Source organism: Meriones unguiculatus, chromosome 1 (assembly GCF_030254825.1).
Source record: "Meriones unguiculatus strain TT.TT164.6M chromosome 1, Bangor_MerUng_6.1, whole genome shotgun sequence".
NCBI classification, from domain to species: Eukaryota; Metazoa; Chordata; class Mammalia; order Rodentia; family Muridae; genus Meriones; species Meriones unguiculatus.
In genome coordinates, this window is record NC_083349.1 from 26,211,096 (window position 1) to 26,227,933 (window position 16,838).

Genomic DNA, 16,838 nt, shown 5'->3' on the forward strand with positions numbered 1-16,838 from the left:
AGACTCATAGAAGATTTGCTTGGACAGAGGCTTACCAGTTAGATCAGTAGGTCAAATAAATAAAATGTGTCTCTCAGTTAGTTGATTGACACCAAGTTAAAACAGGTCCAGAGGTCCATGTAAGCCCTACTCTGAGCTCACTGCTCCTCTGCCCGGACTGGGATCTCTGGCTCCCACTCACAACTACCTTTCAGTTTTCCTGTCCCTTAAGCTGCTCTAAGAATCCTCCCTTTCCCCAATGACAGCCCAGACAGATCTTTTAATTAAAAAAAAAATAATTTATTTTCAACAAAGGCAATATATACAACAGGACAATAGATGCACAGAACAACAGGTGAATGGGGTATAAAGGGAGCCCTCAACAGGGATGAGGTGCTAACAGGTAATGGAGGCCTCCTGCTCTAGGAGCCAGAAGTGGGGGAGGAGAGGTGTCCCCCGAGGTAGTGGGACTCAGTTCAATCCCCATTATGACCACCTCTGCATAAGGCACTGTGCCAGGGGAGAATAGTGGAGAACTGAGGAAGGAGGAGGTATGGGGTTCAGAGGGTAGTTCAGCAAAGGATTGGGGAAGGTGTTCTCCACAGGCCCAATGCCTTATCACCCAACAGCCTAAGCCACCTCTGCCTATCTCAGGCTTGGCCAGGGGCAGGCATTTTTTAGTACCCCAATGTGACAGTGATGTCACTCCTCCCCCCTCCACATTGTCCTGGCGCCTAGTTTTAAAACTCTCCATCAGGTAGCCAAGCTGGGCAGATCTGAGATTTAAGCCAAAGGGGGTAACTGCCTCCTCCCTCCCACCTGTCCCTCCTCCCACCCATACTTCCTCAGGAAACTGAAAACTTATATCCCACTTCCTGCCTCTGGTTGTCCCTTTACAGTGGCACTGGATTCTGAGAGAACTGTGGGCCAGCCTGGGTTATCACCTGTTCCCACCCCTTTGGTGCCCTGGGGGTGCTTGGACCAGTCCTGTAAGAGGCTGACGGCTGGTGGCTCCTCCATTCGAACACGGATAACCTGGAGATCCAGTGTCCCACGGAGCCCCGGAGGGGGAGCTGGGAAGGGATGGGAGCAGAGAGCACAGTCAGGGCCTTCCAATGGTCCCCAAAATTGCAAACAATATCAGACTACCAGGGCTTTTCTCATTTCCATAGCCCAGCATCTTTTCCCAGGAGAATAAAGGCTCACTTGTGACTGACCAGGAATGGCTGGCCTCAAAGCTTAGGCATAGACCAAGCACTAAATGCACCTTCCTCCCTGTGTACTCAGCATCTGGGTTCGGTGCCATGACTGCCTCTTTCTACCTTCCAGACTAGACATAGAAGTGATACAGTAGGGGACAGCCATGAAGTCTACACATGTCTTTAGCCCCATGGCATGGGAGTAACATGGCACAGCACAGCAAAAAGACACCCTCCTGTGTTAGTGTCTCAGCTTTGCTCAGCAGCCTTCATCCTGGCTCCACATCCTTGGAGTTGACCTCCAGATAGGGCAAGTAGAAACACAAAACAATCCTTAACTTGGGCCTATGGAAGTGATATGACAAAGCAATTACAGCACTTGAGAGGCAGAGGCAGGCCAACCAGGAGCTCAAGGTCATTTTTAGGTATAACCTGGGGATTGGAGAGATGGCTCAGTGTTTAAGGGGACTGGCTGCTCTTTCAGAGAACCATGGCTCAATTCCCAGAACCCACATGGCAGCTCACACCTTTCTACAACTCCAGTTGCAGGGCTTCTGACACCCTCACACAGATATACATGCAGGCAAAACACCAATGAACATAAAATAAAAACAATAAATTGGGGGAACCAGCCTAATCTAAAACAAAACAAAACCTCAAAAACTTCAAGTCCAATCACTGCAATAAGACTGCCTCAAAAAAGAAAAAATGCTGGGCAGTGGTGGTGCATGCCTTTGATCCCAGCCCTCAGGAGGGGGGCAGGGACAGGAACAGGAACAGGGACAGGGGCAGGTGGATCTCTGTGAGTTTGAGGCCAGCATAGTTGACAGTGTCAGGACAGCCAGGGCTACAGGAAGAAACCCTATCTTGAAAAAAAAAAGACAAAAAAAAGGGCTGGAGAGACTGTTCAGTGGTTAAGAGTATCAGCTGTCCCTCCAGAGGATCACAGTTCAATTCCCAGCACCTACACGGCAGCTTAACTGTATGTAACTCCAGTTCTAGGAGATACAACACCCTTATGTAGACAGTGCAAACAGGCAAAACACCAAAGCACATAAAAAAATTAACAAACAAATAAATATTAAAATCAAAGAGGTAGGAAAAAAAAAAGCCAAACAGGAAATGGCAATCAAACAATGCTACATACTATGTACTTAAATACCTTTAAATGTGTACTTTAAGTCATTTTTTTAAAAGAATTTTTTTCCCTATGTGATTTAAGACAGGTATGATTTTGCTGGAATTTAAATTATGCATGAGAATACAAGGTAGACATGGTGGCCCACACATATTTTTATCATTATTTGGTTTTTCTGTGTAGCCTTGGCTGTCCTGGATTTGATTTGTAGACCAGGCTGGCCTCAAACTCACAGAGAGCCACCTGCCTCTGCCTCCCTGAGTGCTGGGATTATAGGCTTGTCACTGAGCCCAGCTGGGCCCAAGCCTTTAATCCCAGCACTTAGAGACAGAGGCAGGTGGATCTCTGAGCTTGAGGACAGCCAGTTTACAGTACATGGCGAGTTCCATGAAGCCAAGTCTATGTAGAAAAACAAAAAGAGCTGAGAATACAGCAAGCTCAGTGGTAGAGGACTTGCCTAGACAAGTCTAAGCTCTGGGTTCAATCAGATAGAGATTTGTCAAACCAGGTGTGGACCACATACATGCTCTTAATTCTAGCCCATGGGTAGGGAGAGCAGGAAGATCATTAAGTTCAAGGCCTGTGACCCTGTCTCACAATAAAAAGTAAATGGAGCTGGAGTAGTAGCTCAGTGGCAGAACACTAAAGTCTGAGTTGGTGCCCTAGCTGGACTAAACAGACATTTCTTCAACATCTCCCCAGGAAAAGTTAGGGTAACATTAGTCAGAGTAGTGGCAGTTGACAGGAGAGTAAACTGAGGTTTGCAGATAGACTGGTGTGGGGTTGAGATAGAAGAGGGTAACTGATGGTTTGGCTGCAGAAAACCAAATGTAGCAATTTACTAGAAGAGGTATGGTGCAGAGACCGGACTAGAATTTTTCTTTAAGTCAGGGTTTCTCTATGTATTGTAGCCCTGGATATCCTAGAACTCACTCTATAGACTAGGCTGGCCTCAAACTCACAGAGACTGACCTGCTTCTGCCTCCCAAGTGCTGGGCTTAAAGGTTTGTGGCACCACTGCCTGGCTATATTTTACTTTGTAAACTTTTATTGATTATTTGAAAGTTTCACATGATGAACCCCAGTCCCACTCATCTCCAGGTCCTCTCATATCTGCCCTTGCAACCCCCCAAAAAAAAACAAAACAAAACAAAACAAAGAAAAACATCTCATCATGGAAGCTGTAATGTGTACCACAGTATACCCCTCTGTCCATACACCTTCACATGCAAATGGTCAGGGCTTTTTAAAAATTAGTATTATTGTAGGTAGAAGAGCTATGGATGAATCGAGGTATGAGTGTAGGTCAGAGTTGGTGTTCGCCTTTTTTTGTTTTTTTGAGACAGTGTAGCCCCAGCTTGCTGCCAACTCACAGGGATCTACCTGCCTCTGTTTCCTCCGTGTTGGGATTAAGGTATGGACCACCCCACCCACCTTGGTGTTCTTCTACTAGTAGGATCTAGGCATCAAACTCAGGTCTGGTTTGTATAGCAAGTGTTTTACCCTCTTGAGCCACCTCTCCAGGTCCTGGCTTTTCTCTTGAGGCGTAGTCTAGCTACTTTGCCCAGGCTGGCATCAGGCACCTGAACTCAAAGGCAGAGACTAAAACTACAGGTGTGTACTATTACAAGGTCTAGCTCACAGTTTCCCTTTTTATGAAACAAAACCATAAAACTTCCTGTGCTCTACTTTCATGAGCACATTAGGGGAAACTCAAAATTCAATTAAGGGTCCAGAGATGGGGACTCCTCAAGCTGCCGACTCTTCTAGGTGACAAGGGGCAGAGGATCAAGATAAAAGGCCAGCCAGGATAGCAAAGCCTGATGTGACAGAGACCAAAACCCTAAAGCCACAGAAAGTAAGCTGGGAGCCACTGAACATACTGAGCTGAGTTCAACCCCAGAACCCACACAGTAGTGCCCTCCCGTAAGTAAATAAAATGAAATTTAAAAAAAGCTTAACAAATAAGGAAGAAAAGCTGGGAGGATTGATTACCAGTCTTTGTGACAAACTGAGTCCATTTCATTCTTGGGCCCTAGAACAGGTTTCTTCCTGAGTGGCCTGCTCCAACTCTCACTTGCCACCCAATCCTCCTTCAAATGTGTCACTAAGGACAATCCCTAGGCAGGAATGTTGGAAATGCCACACCACCTAAATGACAGGCAAGAGCAGATAGTAATTTCAAGCCCAAGAACTTTACATCAGGTACCATTCTAGGTGCTAAGGCCACAAGTGAGCCAAACTGAAGAACTTTCTGAGGCTCACATTTCCGTGAGTGGGTGCCTCACTTTCTCTCACTGCATTCTCTGCTCAGTTCAGCCTGGAAGCGACCAGCTGTGGCGACTAGCTTTCTGGGTCAGCATTTGGAACATGAGTTCAATGCCAGCCTTGGTTACATAGTTTGAGGCCAGCTTGGGTTATAGAAGACCCTGTCTCAAAAATCCAGGCATTTTTTTGTACAGTAGCTCACAATTGTACTCTAAGCACTTGGGAACTGAGGCAAGAAAAAAAAAAAATCACCCATTATGAGTTCTAAGCAAACTGGGTCAATACAGTAAAAACCAGTTCCAAACCCTCTTCCCAGAAAGCAGAACTCCCACCTCAACAAATGACAGACCAGCTTCATAGTTTACTTTCTCTACTGGTTTGGAAACTCCTTTACTCCTAAGCTGCAAGCAAGCCTCTTGGAAAGTTCCAGAAAATTTTCCCAGACAGCCGCCACAAAGGCAATTCATTAGTTCAGCTGGCAACAGTGAGCTTTTTTAGCTTCTATATCCATGATTGTTATTCTTTTCCTCTTCAAAGTAGGAACTTTACTTATATGGAAACTGTACTGTTGGGAGGACATATAAATATTCTGTTTTCTTATGATAAAAATGTGTCCTTGTGTTTTCAACTGAAAAGTGACCCTGTATTTTCAACTGTTAATTGAAACTGGCAGCACCTGACTGCAGGATATGTAAATATCACTTCCTTACCTGCCTTTAAAAACAAGGTGCAGTGGAAACCCCCACTTGACCCCCCAAAGCCAACATGTGGAGTAAGGAATGTGGCTTTTTGCATAATAAAGAGCTGCCAGCTGAAGCTGGGACAGAGAAGCAGAAGGAAGCAGGCAGTAAGAACCACCTGGAGAGACACAAAGGCAGAGGAGTTAAGTTATAAGCTAGCCAGAGATGCTGCCCCAGGAGAAGGCCAACAGCTTTAACTATATAGATGTCTTTATGTCTTAAACCTCAAGCAGGATCCTTGAAAGCCCTAGGACTGTACCCCGGGACTCTCAAAGCTCTGGGTTCTAAAAACAAGAAACCACCAGAGGCTCTGCCATGGCAAAGCTCCACATTATCATGACAGTCACCTCTTCTGTCCCATTCTCTCCCTTCACCATCATCTCTGATGCCCTGACTCTTCCACTTTGCTTCTCAACTTAGCACTTGGGCACAGGACACCCCAAGACTCAAAATGAAGGAGCCCTTCAAGCATGAAACAGAAGATCCGAGGTTGATCCAGGAAGCCGAGAACAATGCTACTCCAGGCAGGACAAGTTGGCTCAGGGAGTGGACTAGAATGGGACTAAAGCTAAAGCTCAAAACTATTAAATCTGATTCAAGCGTAGGAGTGAGACCTGTCTTAAGAGGAGTGAAGGAGACCATTTTGGTAAATAGAGGCACATGGTGTACTCCTCTACAGAGCTCTGATGAAGAAGGGTATGACCAAACTACTAAAAGTGGGTACTACTGGAGACCTGGCAAAGGAAGTGATATATTTGCTTGCTTCTATACTAAAAGCTCACCTCCTCTTTGCAAGCCCCAAGCCTGGACCTACAGTTGCTTTACTTACCCCAGCTCCAAAAGTACATTAATGACACAATTCCAATCTGTTGAGACAAGGGTCTAAACACCCCCTGGGGGACACAATCCCTCATTCACAAAGCAGTTTCTTATCCAGAGATGCTGAAATCTGAATTCAATACGAGGATGAGGGGAAGAAGCAGGCGCAGCCTCTACTCCCTGGAGGGCATGGCAGTCTTTATTGGTGGCAGAAAGACCTGCGGCTAGCTAGCTGGCTCAGTGTTTAAAAGTGTACACTGCTCTTAAAGAGCTGAGCTTGATTCTCAGTATGTACAGTGGCTCACAGACATCTGTAACCCCAGCTCCAGGGAACCCAACACCTCCAGCCTCCAATACCTCTCTGGGTACTGGCACTCTCACGCACATACCCACACACAAACTCATACACAAAATTTAAAATATTAAAAAAAAATTTGAGACAGGTTTCTTTATATAGTTTCAGCTGTCCTAGAACTAGCGCTGCAGACCAGGCTAGCCTTGAACTCATGGAGTTCCACCTTGCCTCTGCCTCCAGAGTGCTGGGATCAAAGGAATATGCTACACTGCCCAGCTACAAAAAGAAATCTTTTAAAAGGCTTTCAAAATAAAATTAAAGAGCTGGACATGGTAGCAAATGCTTTAATCCCAGCACTCAGGAGGCAGAAGCAGGGAGATCTCAAGTAGCCTGGTCTACATGGTGAGTTACAGGACAGCCAGAGCTATATAGTAACACCCTATCTCAAAACACACAGACACACACACACACAGATACACATACACCAGCTAAAATGAATAGATTGAATAGTGGCTAGCAGGTGGAAGACACACGAGGTTCTACCCAAGTACTGCATAAATAATTAAAGATATTCACAAGGGTAGCTGGGTGTGGAGGCACTGGGAAGGCAGAAGCAACTGTATTTCTCTGTGTTTGAGGCCAGCCTGGTCTACATATTTAATTCCAGGACAGCCAGGGCTATGTAGAGAGACCCTGTCAAAAAATGAACAAATATGGGGGCTGGTGAGATGGCTCAGTGGTTAAGAGCACTGTCTGCTCTTCCAAAGGTCATGAGTTCAATTCCCAGCAACCGCATGGTGGCTCACAACCATCTATAATGTGAACTGATTCCCTCTTCTGGCAGGTGTAAATGCAGATAGAACACTCATATAAATAAAATAAATAAATCTTAAAAAAAAATGAACAAATAAATGAATGAATAAAATAAAATCACAAGGGTCTTTTGTTGTTGTGGTTCAGTTTTTTTGAGTCAGGGTCTCAGGCTGGCTTTGAACTCATAGAGATTAAAGTACAGGCCACCACACACCCAGCTGTTTGTTTTGTTTTAAACAAGTAAGCGAAAGGGGCAAGTGAGTTAAAACCAAAAGACAGACCTGAGAACTTCTACAGGCCACTGCTGGTTTTGAGAACGTGAGATCACAAGCCAATGAACGTAGGTAACTTACAGAGGCAAGAGCCTGGGGGGTGGTGGAGCACGCCTTTAATCGCTGCACTCAGAAAGGCAGAGGCAGGCAGATCGCTGTGAAGCCTGGTCTACAAAGAGTCCAAGACAGCCAACGTTACACAGAGAAAACCTGTCTTAAAACAACCACAACAAAAACCCAACCCACCAAACAAAAAAATTTATGGAAGCAAGAAAGGCAGATCATTCCCAGAATTGCCAGAGGAGTACAGTTCTGCCAATACCTTGAGTTTAGGCCCAGGGAGACTCACTTTGAACTGACAACCCCCAGAACTGAAATGCAAATATGCTGTTTTAAGCTATTAAATTCATTATATATCGAGTACAGCTACGAACAGAAAACTGATACTAAGACCATGTGGAAAGAGGCAGCTTTTGGAAGACTTGGTTTCTCCACCTTGCTTATCCTTCCTAAGTTTGTCTTTTTGGTTTTGTTTTTGAGACAAGGTACCCTTGAACTTGTGATCCCCCTACTTCATTTTTTTCCTTCTAACATGTGAGTTCTGGGGATTGAACTAAAGTCATTAGCCTTGGCAGCAAGTAACTTCACCTGATGAGCCATCTATCTCCCTGGGCCCCATGTCCAAGCTCAGGTAAAGTAGCCTTTATGATTTTTTTATCTATCTATCTATCTATCTATCTATCTATCTATCTATCTATCTATCTTTGTTTCTTTCTTTTTATGTGCATTAGCATGAAGGTGTCAGATCCCTTGGAATGGGCATTACAGACAGTTGTGAGCTGGCATATGGATGCTGGGAATTGAACCCGGGTCCTTTGGAAGAGCAGACAGTGCTCTTAACTGCTGAGCCATCTCTCCAGCCCAGGAGAGATGTTTTTTTTAAGATAGGTTCTCACTCTGTAACCTAGGCTGACCTCCAGTCTCAGACTTTTAAGCATTGGATTATGCTTGGTTTATAAGGCATTTTTATAAGGACCAAAGGAATTATAAATAAAAGTTTTTCAGTCAGTGGGACAGGTTATAAACATAAGCACCAGCTGTCAACAGAAATTCACTGCGCTGTTGGACTATGAAGTTTCCTTTTGATCACCCATCTATGGTCCCCACACCTGTTTAAATAGCTGGGTATCCACCTCACCTGGGCCCCTGTATTACCAAGGTGAAGTAAGTTCTGCAAGGGCTCCAGCCGAAGTTGGGCACCAAGTTTTGGGAGGCCTAGTACAACTTAATGACCACCTCCAGAGATGCTCAGCTCAGAGGCCAGCTTCTTCAAACCCCTCTGTCCTTGGCCTTGTCTTAGAGTCCTAAACGCCAAGCACCTCTACCCTGGCTCTGGCTGTGATCCAGGGACTCAGCTTTCCTCGTCAGCCCCTCCCAGGAGGGCTCACCTGAAGATGGACTTGGTGGCTGGGGCAGGCCGTCTGCTGCTGCTCTGCGGTCTTTAGAAGAGTTCTTATTGTCTGTGGTCCTGAGCTGAGTGTGGGAGAAGAGCTGAAGGACGAAGCCAGGAGGGAAGCTGCCATCAGTGAAGTGTCGGACTTCAGCTGGTGCTGCGAACGTCTCTGTGGGTGACTCAGGAGATGGGGGGTCTAAAAGAAGGCCATGTAGAACTGTGAAAAGAGGCCAGAACCCAAATGCTAAAGCCCTAAGCTTCAGCTGAGCAGCATGCAGGTGTCCTCTGCCTGTCCACTTCCTTATGGACTTCCAGTCAGGCTCAGCACCCCTGAATCCCCTCACCTGGGTCAGGGGCCAGGTTTTTCGTCATATGCCTGCTTCTCTTCTTTCTAGCAGGCTCCTCAGGGGACTCTTTCCATCTCTGACCACGAGGCCTTTTATTTCCTGGCCCTGTGACAGGGGCAACTGCAAAAGGAAAAACTTTAGCACTTGAAGGCCACTATGCCTGAGCTCCAGACAACACCTGCCCACCCCAGTCCGTACACAGCACAGGGTCTCCCACTAAGCCCCAGTTCCCCTGTTGACTGACCAGGCAGCTCAAGGGGGCGGAGTCCTCTGGGTCGGAGCCTCTTAGGGAGGGATGGGTTGTCCTCAGAGTCCAAGAGAACTACGATCTCTGCTGGCATCCTGGCAGGGTCCGGGTTGGAGATGGGATCTGGCTGGTCATCCTGGCCTGACTCTGAGGGGGCAAAAGCCCACTGAGCCGAAGGGCACCCATAGGCCCCACTTCTCCCTCAGCCCTCACCCTCACTACCTAGGCTGGGCAGAGATGGCTGGTCAGCTTGGACATCTTGCAGAAGGGCCACCCCTTCGCTCCAGGCTTCCAAGATGTTGTTCTTCTCAGAGGGGCTCAGGTCCAGGGTATGGGGATGCTGCTCCAGGATATGTGTGCGAGCAGTGTCTGCTGATGGGGACCGGATCTCAGCCCCACACACCATGCACAGCGCCCTTCCACTGCCTCCTGGGCTGTTTCCCACCAGGAATTCCTGCTCCCATGACACTTGCTGCTTCGGCTCCTCACAGGCTTCGACACCTGCTTCCAGCAGGTTAGGTCTAAGTAGTGGCGTCTTTTCCTGTTGGGTTACTGCAGAAAGGGGAATGTGCTGTGAAGATGCTAGGGCTGATGATGCTCAGAACACATCTCTGTGGGGTGCATGAGGGGATTACCTCCCCATCAGATTCTAACAGACCAGCACAAGGCACACAGCTAAGATGCCTGGCACTACATTTTCACCCATACACTAACCCTTATCTAGTCAAGTTTCCAGGGCTATCAAGCATATGCCTGCTTTGACCTCCCTGATCATCTGGCAGGTATCATGCCTGTGAGGCTTCTAGGTTTCCTCATCCAATAATCAACTGTACCCATATCTGATTTGTAGGCCACAATATATACTTCAGACTCAAGTAGTCCAGGCTAGCCTCAAATTTACTATATGTAGCAATGGGAATAATGGTGCATGCCTTTAATCCCAGCACTCAGGTAGGCAGAGGCAAGGGGATCACTGTGAGTTTGAGGCCGGCCAAGTCTATAAAGGGAGCCCAGGACAGCCAAGACTACACAAAGGAATTTTTTTTTTTTTTTAAATTTTAAACTCCTAATCCTCTTCCTTCCACCTTCTGGGTGCAGCATATGCCACTGTGCCTGGTATTTGAGGGCTTCTACCCACTTAATATCTAATTCTAGCTTCCTCTTATAAGTATTAACTAGTGTATATATAATAGGGGTAGGGAAGGCACACATGTGCCACTCTATCACTGGACAAAGCCAAAGGAGGAACTACTCAAGGTAGGAGCCATAGAAGAATATTGCTTGAAAGCATGATCCCTCAGCTGGCAGGTGGTGGCTTTGTAGACCAGGATGGCCTCCAACTCACAGAGATCCAACTGCCTCTTTCCCCAGAGTGCTGAAATTAAAGGTATGTACATGCCACCATGCCCAGCTCACCTATAGATCTTCAAATTTTAAATATATCACAACATAGCCCTGATAAAAGTCTTTATCTCCCTCCAAAACTTCACAAGCCAACCCTTGATTTCTCTCAACATTTTCCCCGATAGAGGCAGGGTTTCTCTGTGTAACCATGCTGTCCTAGAACTCATAGATCCCCTTGCTTGTTCCTCCCAAGTCCTGTACCACCATGCCTGGCTTCCCATAACAGTCTTATCTTATTTTACCTACCTACCTATGTATTTTGTTTTTTTGAGACAGGGTTCTCTGTGTAGCCTTGGCTTTCCTGGATTCTGTAGATCAGGCTGGCCTCGAACTCAGAGATCTGCCTGTCTCTGCCTGAGTGCTAGGATCAAAGATGTACAACACCATACCTAGCTAACATTCTTATCTTTTAAGCTACAGCTCTTTAAACTCTGAGCACTTCCTGGTCAACTTCCAAATGCTTCCACAATCCTCCCACCAACCAAAATTGTCAGGTCCACCATAGCAATATCCACTTTCATGGCACCAATTTCTGTCTAAGTTTGGTTTCTGATGCTGTGATAACCACAACCAAAAGCAACTAGGGGAATATGATGACTAGTTTTATATCAACTTGACACAGCTAGAGTTATCAGAGGAAGCCTCAACTGAGAAAATGCTTCCAGAAGATCAGGCTGTACCCAAGCCTATAGAGCATTTTCTTAATTAGTGATTGATACGGAAAGGCCTAGCCCATTCTGGGTGGGTTAGTGGTCCTGGGTTCAATAAGAAAGCAGGCTAAACAAGCCATGGAGAACAAGCCAGTGAGGAGCACCCCTCCATGGCCTCTGTGTCAGCTCCTGCCTCCAAGTTTCTGCACAAGTTCCTACTCTCACTGCATTTGAAAATTAACTGTTAAATGGAACTGTGAGCGAAATAAACCCTTTCTTACCCAAGTTGTTTTTGGCCACACTCCTCAAGTAATACTAACCGTAACTAAGAAAGAAGAGAAAGGGTTTACTTAAAGGTTATAGTCAACCATCCAGGAAAGCTAAAGAAGAGCTTGAAGCAGAAACCAGAGAAAGGGGCTCACTGGTTTTCTCCCAGGCTCCTTCAACTACCTTTCTTACACAGCTCAGGCCTACCTATATCAATTAGCAAACAAACAAAAACAATGCTCACAGATAGGTCCCCAGGATAATCTGATGGAGTTAACTCCTCAGTTGAGGTTCTCTCTTCCCAGAAGGCAACCAAGATTAACTACAACAGTATATACTCTTAGGAGAGTGAAGATACTAAATTTTATCATCTTATTGTTAGCAAAAGAGCTGACATGCAGGGAACGGCTGTCCTGCCTCTTCCTCTAGAAAAGGTTGAGTCCTCTCCCAAAGGTCTCTCACAACCAGTCTTCCTTTTCTAGAGTGCTCTTAAGTGTTTGCAATGATGGCCATGCCCCCTTTGGCTTGTGTGAATAGCTCTCTGCATGAGAAAAGCTCTCAAAGAGCAGAAACCCTCAGTTCAGCACCAGCCTGGTACTCTTCTGCCAAGTGCCTGTGAGCCCTGGGTACTGTATCTCTCTCTACTAGTTGGGACTCCTTTAGGTACGGGACTTAGGAAGAGATGGCTACTGAAGAGTCTAGTCCAGAATTTTTCTCCCATGTGACAGGACCCCTAGTTTCGTTTCTTTTCTTTCTTCTTCTTCTTTTTTTTTTTTTCCAAGACAGGTTTCTCTGGGTAATAACCCTGGCCTTGCTTTGTAGACCAGGCTGGCTCAAACTCACAAAGATCTGCCTGCCTCTACCTCCCAAGCGCTGGGATGTGCACCACCACACCTGGCCTAGAACCCCTGGTTTCAATTGGCCTTCTTTCCCTCTATTCTCTAAACAGGTCTTGCAAAGGTCAGCTAAACCAGCCAGCAGTTCTCCCACTCAGTCACCTTCTCCATCTTGACTTTTACAACTCAAAAGCATTCAGGAAACCACTTGTCCTCCGTTCTCTTACTTGCCTGTTGCTCCTCCTGCCACCTACATAGGTTCCTTTCCCTTCCCTCCCGAAGATCGCCATGAATCCTATCTTCTCCATTTCTGGCAAGAGCTGCAACCTCCCCTGCTCCCCACCCCACTCCTCTCTGTGGCACGTTTCCTCCACAGCACTGCACAGGCCCTCAACAGATTCTTGCTTTGTGTCTAAATCTCAAGCGCACCAACAGTGCTAGACATCAACAACAAGCGACTGACCTTAGTCCTTCAAACCTTCCAGCCTCCTCCCTTTGGGAAGTCTCACCTGTTGCCTGCTGACAACTCCAATATTTATTTCAGTTGCAGGGGGATTGAGTGAAGGGCCACATAATTTTACTTGTAATCTAGCAAGTGTGTTACCAATGAACTCTATCTCCAGCTATCTTTTTAACTTTTTGAGACAAGATCTATCCAGGCTGGCAGAGAATGTTATCCTCCTGCATCAGCCTTCTGAGTAACTCAGATTACAAGCCTGCACATCAGGCCTGGCAACTCATATTAATACCCTGCCAAGACATTTGAGAGAATTCTAAATGTAGATATCCAACTGCTTAGCTAACCATTCTGCTGGAGCCTGTAAGGGACACTGAATTTAAGCATATTCAAAGCCTATTCCCAATCTCCCAACAGGGCTTCTCAAAGCCCTGTCTGTCTGTATTGGTAAACTTTCAGAGAAGAAAACTGTGGTAGTTTAAATGAGAATGGCCCCCAAAAGACTCAATATTCACAAATGCTTGGAACTCTTATTGGAATGGTTTGGGAAGGATTAGAAAGTGTGGTTTGTTAGAGGTGGCAGATAACTAGGGGTAGGTTTTTTGTTTGTTGTTTTGGTTTTTTTTTGAGATAAGGGTTTCTCTGTGTAGCCTTGGCTGTCCTGGACTCATATTGTAGACTAGGCTGGACTCAAAGTCACAGAGATCAGACTGTCTCTGCCTCCCCAAGTGCTGGGATTACAGGCGTGCACCAACCAACACTTCTTGATTAGGGTTGGGCTTTGAGGCTTCAAATGCCCCCTGATTCCCAGTTAGTGCATATGCTCTTTCTCTCTGCCTCTCCCACTGAGCTCCTGTACTCTCTCTGCATCACCCCCAAAAACAAACAACAAAAAAACCCACTGTCTCAGCACTTTAATCCCAGCACTTGGGAAGGAGAGGCAGGTGAACCTGTAAGTTTGAGGTCAGTCTGGTCAGAGCAAGTTCCAGGACAGCCAAGGCTACACAGAGAAACCCTGTCTCAGAAAAAAAAAAAACAAAACAAAAAACAAAAAACAAAAAACAAAAAACAAAAACACAAAACAAAACCAACCAATCAAACAAAAGCACTATCTCAGTATACCTCTGGTTGACCTGCAACTATGTAGACCAGGATGACATGAAATTCAGAGGTATGCCTGTCTCTGCCTCCAGAGTGATAGAATTAAGTGTGCATCATCACAGTGAGCCCAAAGAACAAAACTTTGAAATCATGCACTTTCTCATAACCCAGATCTTTCTAAATCCCTGCACATAGGCCGAGAGGCATCTAGAATCTTTACACTCGCTCTTCTAAGTCCTCTTCCTTCTATTCTTACTAGACACTTTTCCGGTTCAGAGAAACACATCCTTACTATACCCATTTCTCTTTATTCAGCTTTTGCAGTCTCTATAAAACTGGTTGCTGGGCCAAAGAGATGGCTGGGCTACAAAAAGCTCTTGCTGCCAAACCTGGTCAGCCAAATTCAATCCCACAGGGTGTAAGAATTCACTCCCAAAAGTTGTCCTCACCTCTTTGTGTGCATGTCTCTTGCATGCACACACATAATAAAAAAGAATTCATTGCTACCTAACACACTACAGTTCAATTTACATGTTGGGTGCCACTGGGATGTACATTCAAGGAGGGTTTCATTTACCCTGATCACCATTACCACCCTTATCTCTGCCTAAAATAACGCCTGGCACATAGCTGCCCAATAAATAAATGGTTGAAGAATGAATTCTGTAAATGCCTGTTTCCTTCTTACAGTGATGAGGCCACCTTGGCAGGGATGTTGAATGGATTAACGTCGAACCTTTGAGAGTAGCAGAGCAAGCACTCCAGCACAATCGGAAAATAACCTGTGTGATGCGCCAAACACTGCGAGGTAAGTGGCCTTTGTATCTCAAATTTTCTAATTCTCCCTCCCATCTTCAAAAGGAACAAGGAAATCCTTAAGTTCAAGGAACACAATGAACGACCCGGTTCTCAATCTGTTTTGGGCACTGTCTTGCTTAAGGGAAACCCGGTATTCCACTGAAAGAAAATATTTGCATTTTCACGACTAATTGTGTTTCATAGAGGTAGCTCTTTGTTTTCTCCTTTGGACAAAAGCTGGGAAAGAGGAAGGGAGAAGGGAAGGTGGTCCCTAACTGGATTTTTTTGGTGACTAATCTCCATCTATATGGCTTAGTACTTAACCCCCAAGTAAGTCTCCCTTTTCTCAAACTGGGTGCTGCTTGCCAGTCCATCCAACTGCTGGGTTCTAGAACTGACACCTGTGGCTCCTGAGACAAGGCCTGGGGGTGGGGGGAGAGGTGAAGAACGGGTTCTCTTTGCTGGGCTCTTAAAATTCCCCTCAGTGGAGATCGCCAGGCTTCACCTCTTGTTATCCCTTCGGCGGTAGCCTGGGGCCTAGAGGCCTGGTCGCCCCTCGGCCTAGGACTCAGTCAGACCGGAACAGGGGGACAGCGACCGCGCACAAACCACTGTCCTGGGAATCCGGCCTCTACCCTGGGCCCGAGGGGGGCGCAGGGAACCGGAAGACCCGGAGCCCTCGTTCGGTGTGGATGGAAGTCTCTAGACCCCGAGCGGGGGAGGGGCGACGGAGAAAGCGGGGCTCCGAGAGGCCTGGGATTCCAAACCTCGGTAGGGGAGGAGCTAGGGCGCGCGCCTGACGCGGACCCGACCGGGAAGGGCCCGCGGGGGCTGCAGTCGCGGTCCCGGAGACGCGCCTGCGGACCGGGACCGGGACCGGGAGGCAGAGGCCCCGGCCGCCATGAGGAAGTGAAGCCCCCCCACCTCACCTCGGAGCATCGGCTCAGGCCGCGGGATTACGGCCACCACCACGGCCTCATCGTCGTCCTCCCCTTCCTCACATTTGAGCGTCACCTCGAAGCAGTCAAGCGCCGCGGCGCCTTCGGCCCGCAGGGCCATGGCAAGGCGGGGAAGGGCGACCTGAGAGCGGAGGACGGGCGCGCAGGCCTCGGCGCGCCGCCACCCGTCCGGGACCACGGCGGGCCCGCGGCCCACGCAGCTCACCCGCCGCCCGCCCAGCCGCCCCGCCAGCTACAGGCTTCAGCTCGTCACGACCCCGGGAGGGGAGGGTTCGATCCGGGGACCCCGACCCCGCCGCTCCCTTTTATGGACGCTCATTGTCAGCGCCCGTCCAGCAGCCCCGCCCCCTGACCAAGGTGGCCAATCAACGCTAGGGCACGCCCCCAGCTCCGCCCCAGGCACGAGTCTGGGCCCGAACCCAGGGTGCTGCGTGTGGCTGGCAGCTTTGCGCCAGTCGCTTGGAGTCGCCCTGCGAGGGGCGTCCGCTGCCGTGGAGACCCGCCTGGGCGGCCCCACCAGCCCTCGACAAAGAAGTGCTGCAGGACTGCACGGCGTCTTGCTTTTGACTTTCCCTTGACTAGCCGCCCGGGAAGGCATCACAGACGAGAAAAAAAAGTAGCGGGGGTGTGGGAAAGATACCTAGGGTCAGAAGCGTGGGGACAGCATCTCTTCTAATTTCCTTTGCGCCTTTTTCTTTTCTGCTAGTTCAGACACTCTCGGGGGAAAAAAAAAATCAAAATCACTTTGGATCCTTCTAAACAAAGATTCTAGAAGATGAAGAGGACCGGTGGCGTG

The 16,838-nt window shown here is 47.5% G+C and overlaps 1 protein-coding gene across 5 annotated transcripts; it reads right to left on the reverse strand.

The window, feature by feature from the left end:
- Positions 1 to 257: 257 nt before the first annotated feature.
- On the reverse strand, positions 258 to 16,326 carry Spindoc (spindlin interactor and repressor of chromatin binding). Of its 5 annotated transcripts, none has more exons than XM_060385828.1 (7): positions 16,013 to 16,325; positions 9,793 to 10,122; positions 9,568 to 9,717; positions 9,321 to 9,443; positions 8,972 to 9,193; positions 7,605 to 7,692; positions 878 to 1,014 (listed from the first exon to the last, which is right to left on the reverse strand). In XM_060385828.1, the coding sequence occupies exons 1-6, from the start codon at positions 16,140 to 16,142 to the stop codon at positions 7,640 to 7,642; spliced, it is 1,008 nt and encodes a 335-aa protein (XP_060241811.1). In that variant the 5' UTR covers positions 16,143 to 16,325; the 3' UTR covers positions 878 to 1,014; positions 7,605 to 7,639. The 5 variants fall into 5 exon arrangements, with proteins under 5 accessions (XP_021497971.1, XP_021497969.1, XP_021497970.1 ...); XM_060385824.1 differs by having other exon boundaries at positions 916 to 1,052; XM_021642296.2 differs by lacking the exon at positions 7,605 to 7,692 and having other exon boundaries at positions 258 to 1,014; positions 16,013 to 16,326.
- Between the last annotated feature and the right edge of the window lie 512 nt (positions 16,327 to 16,838).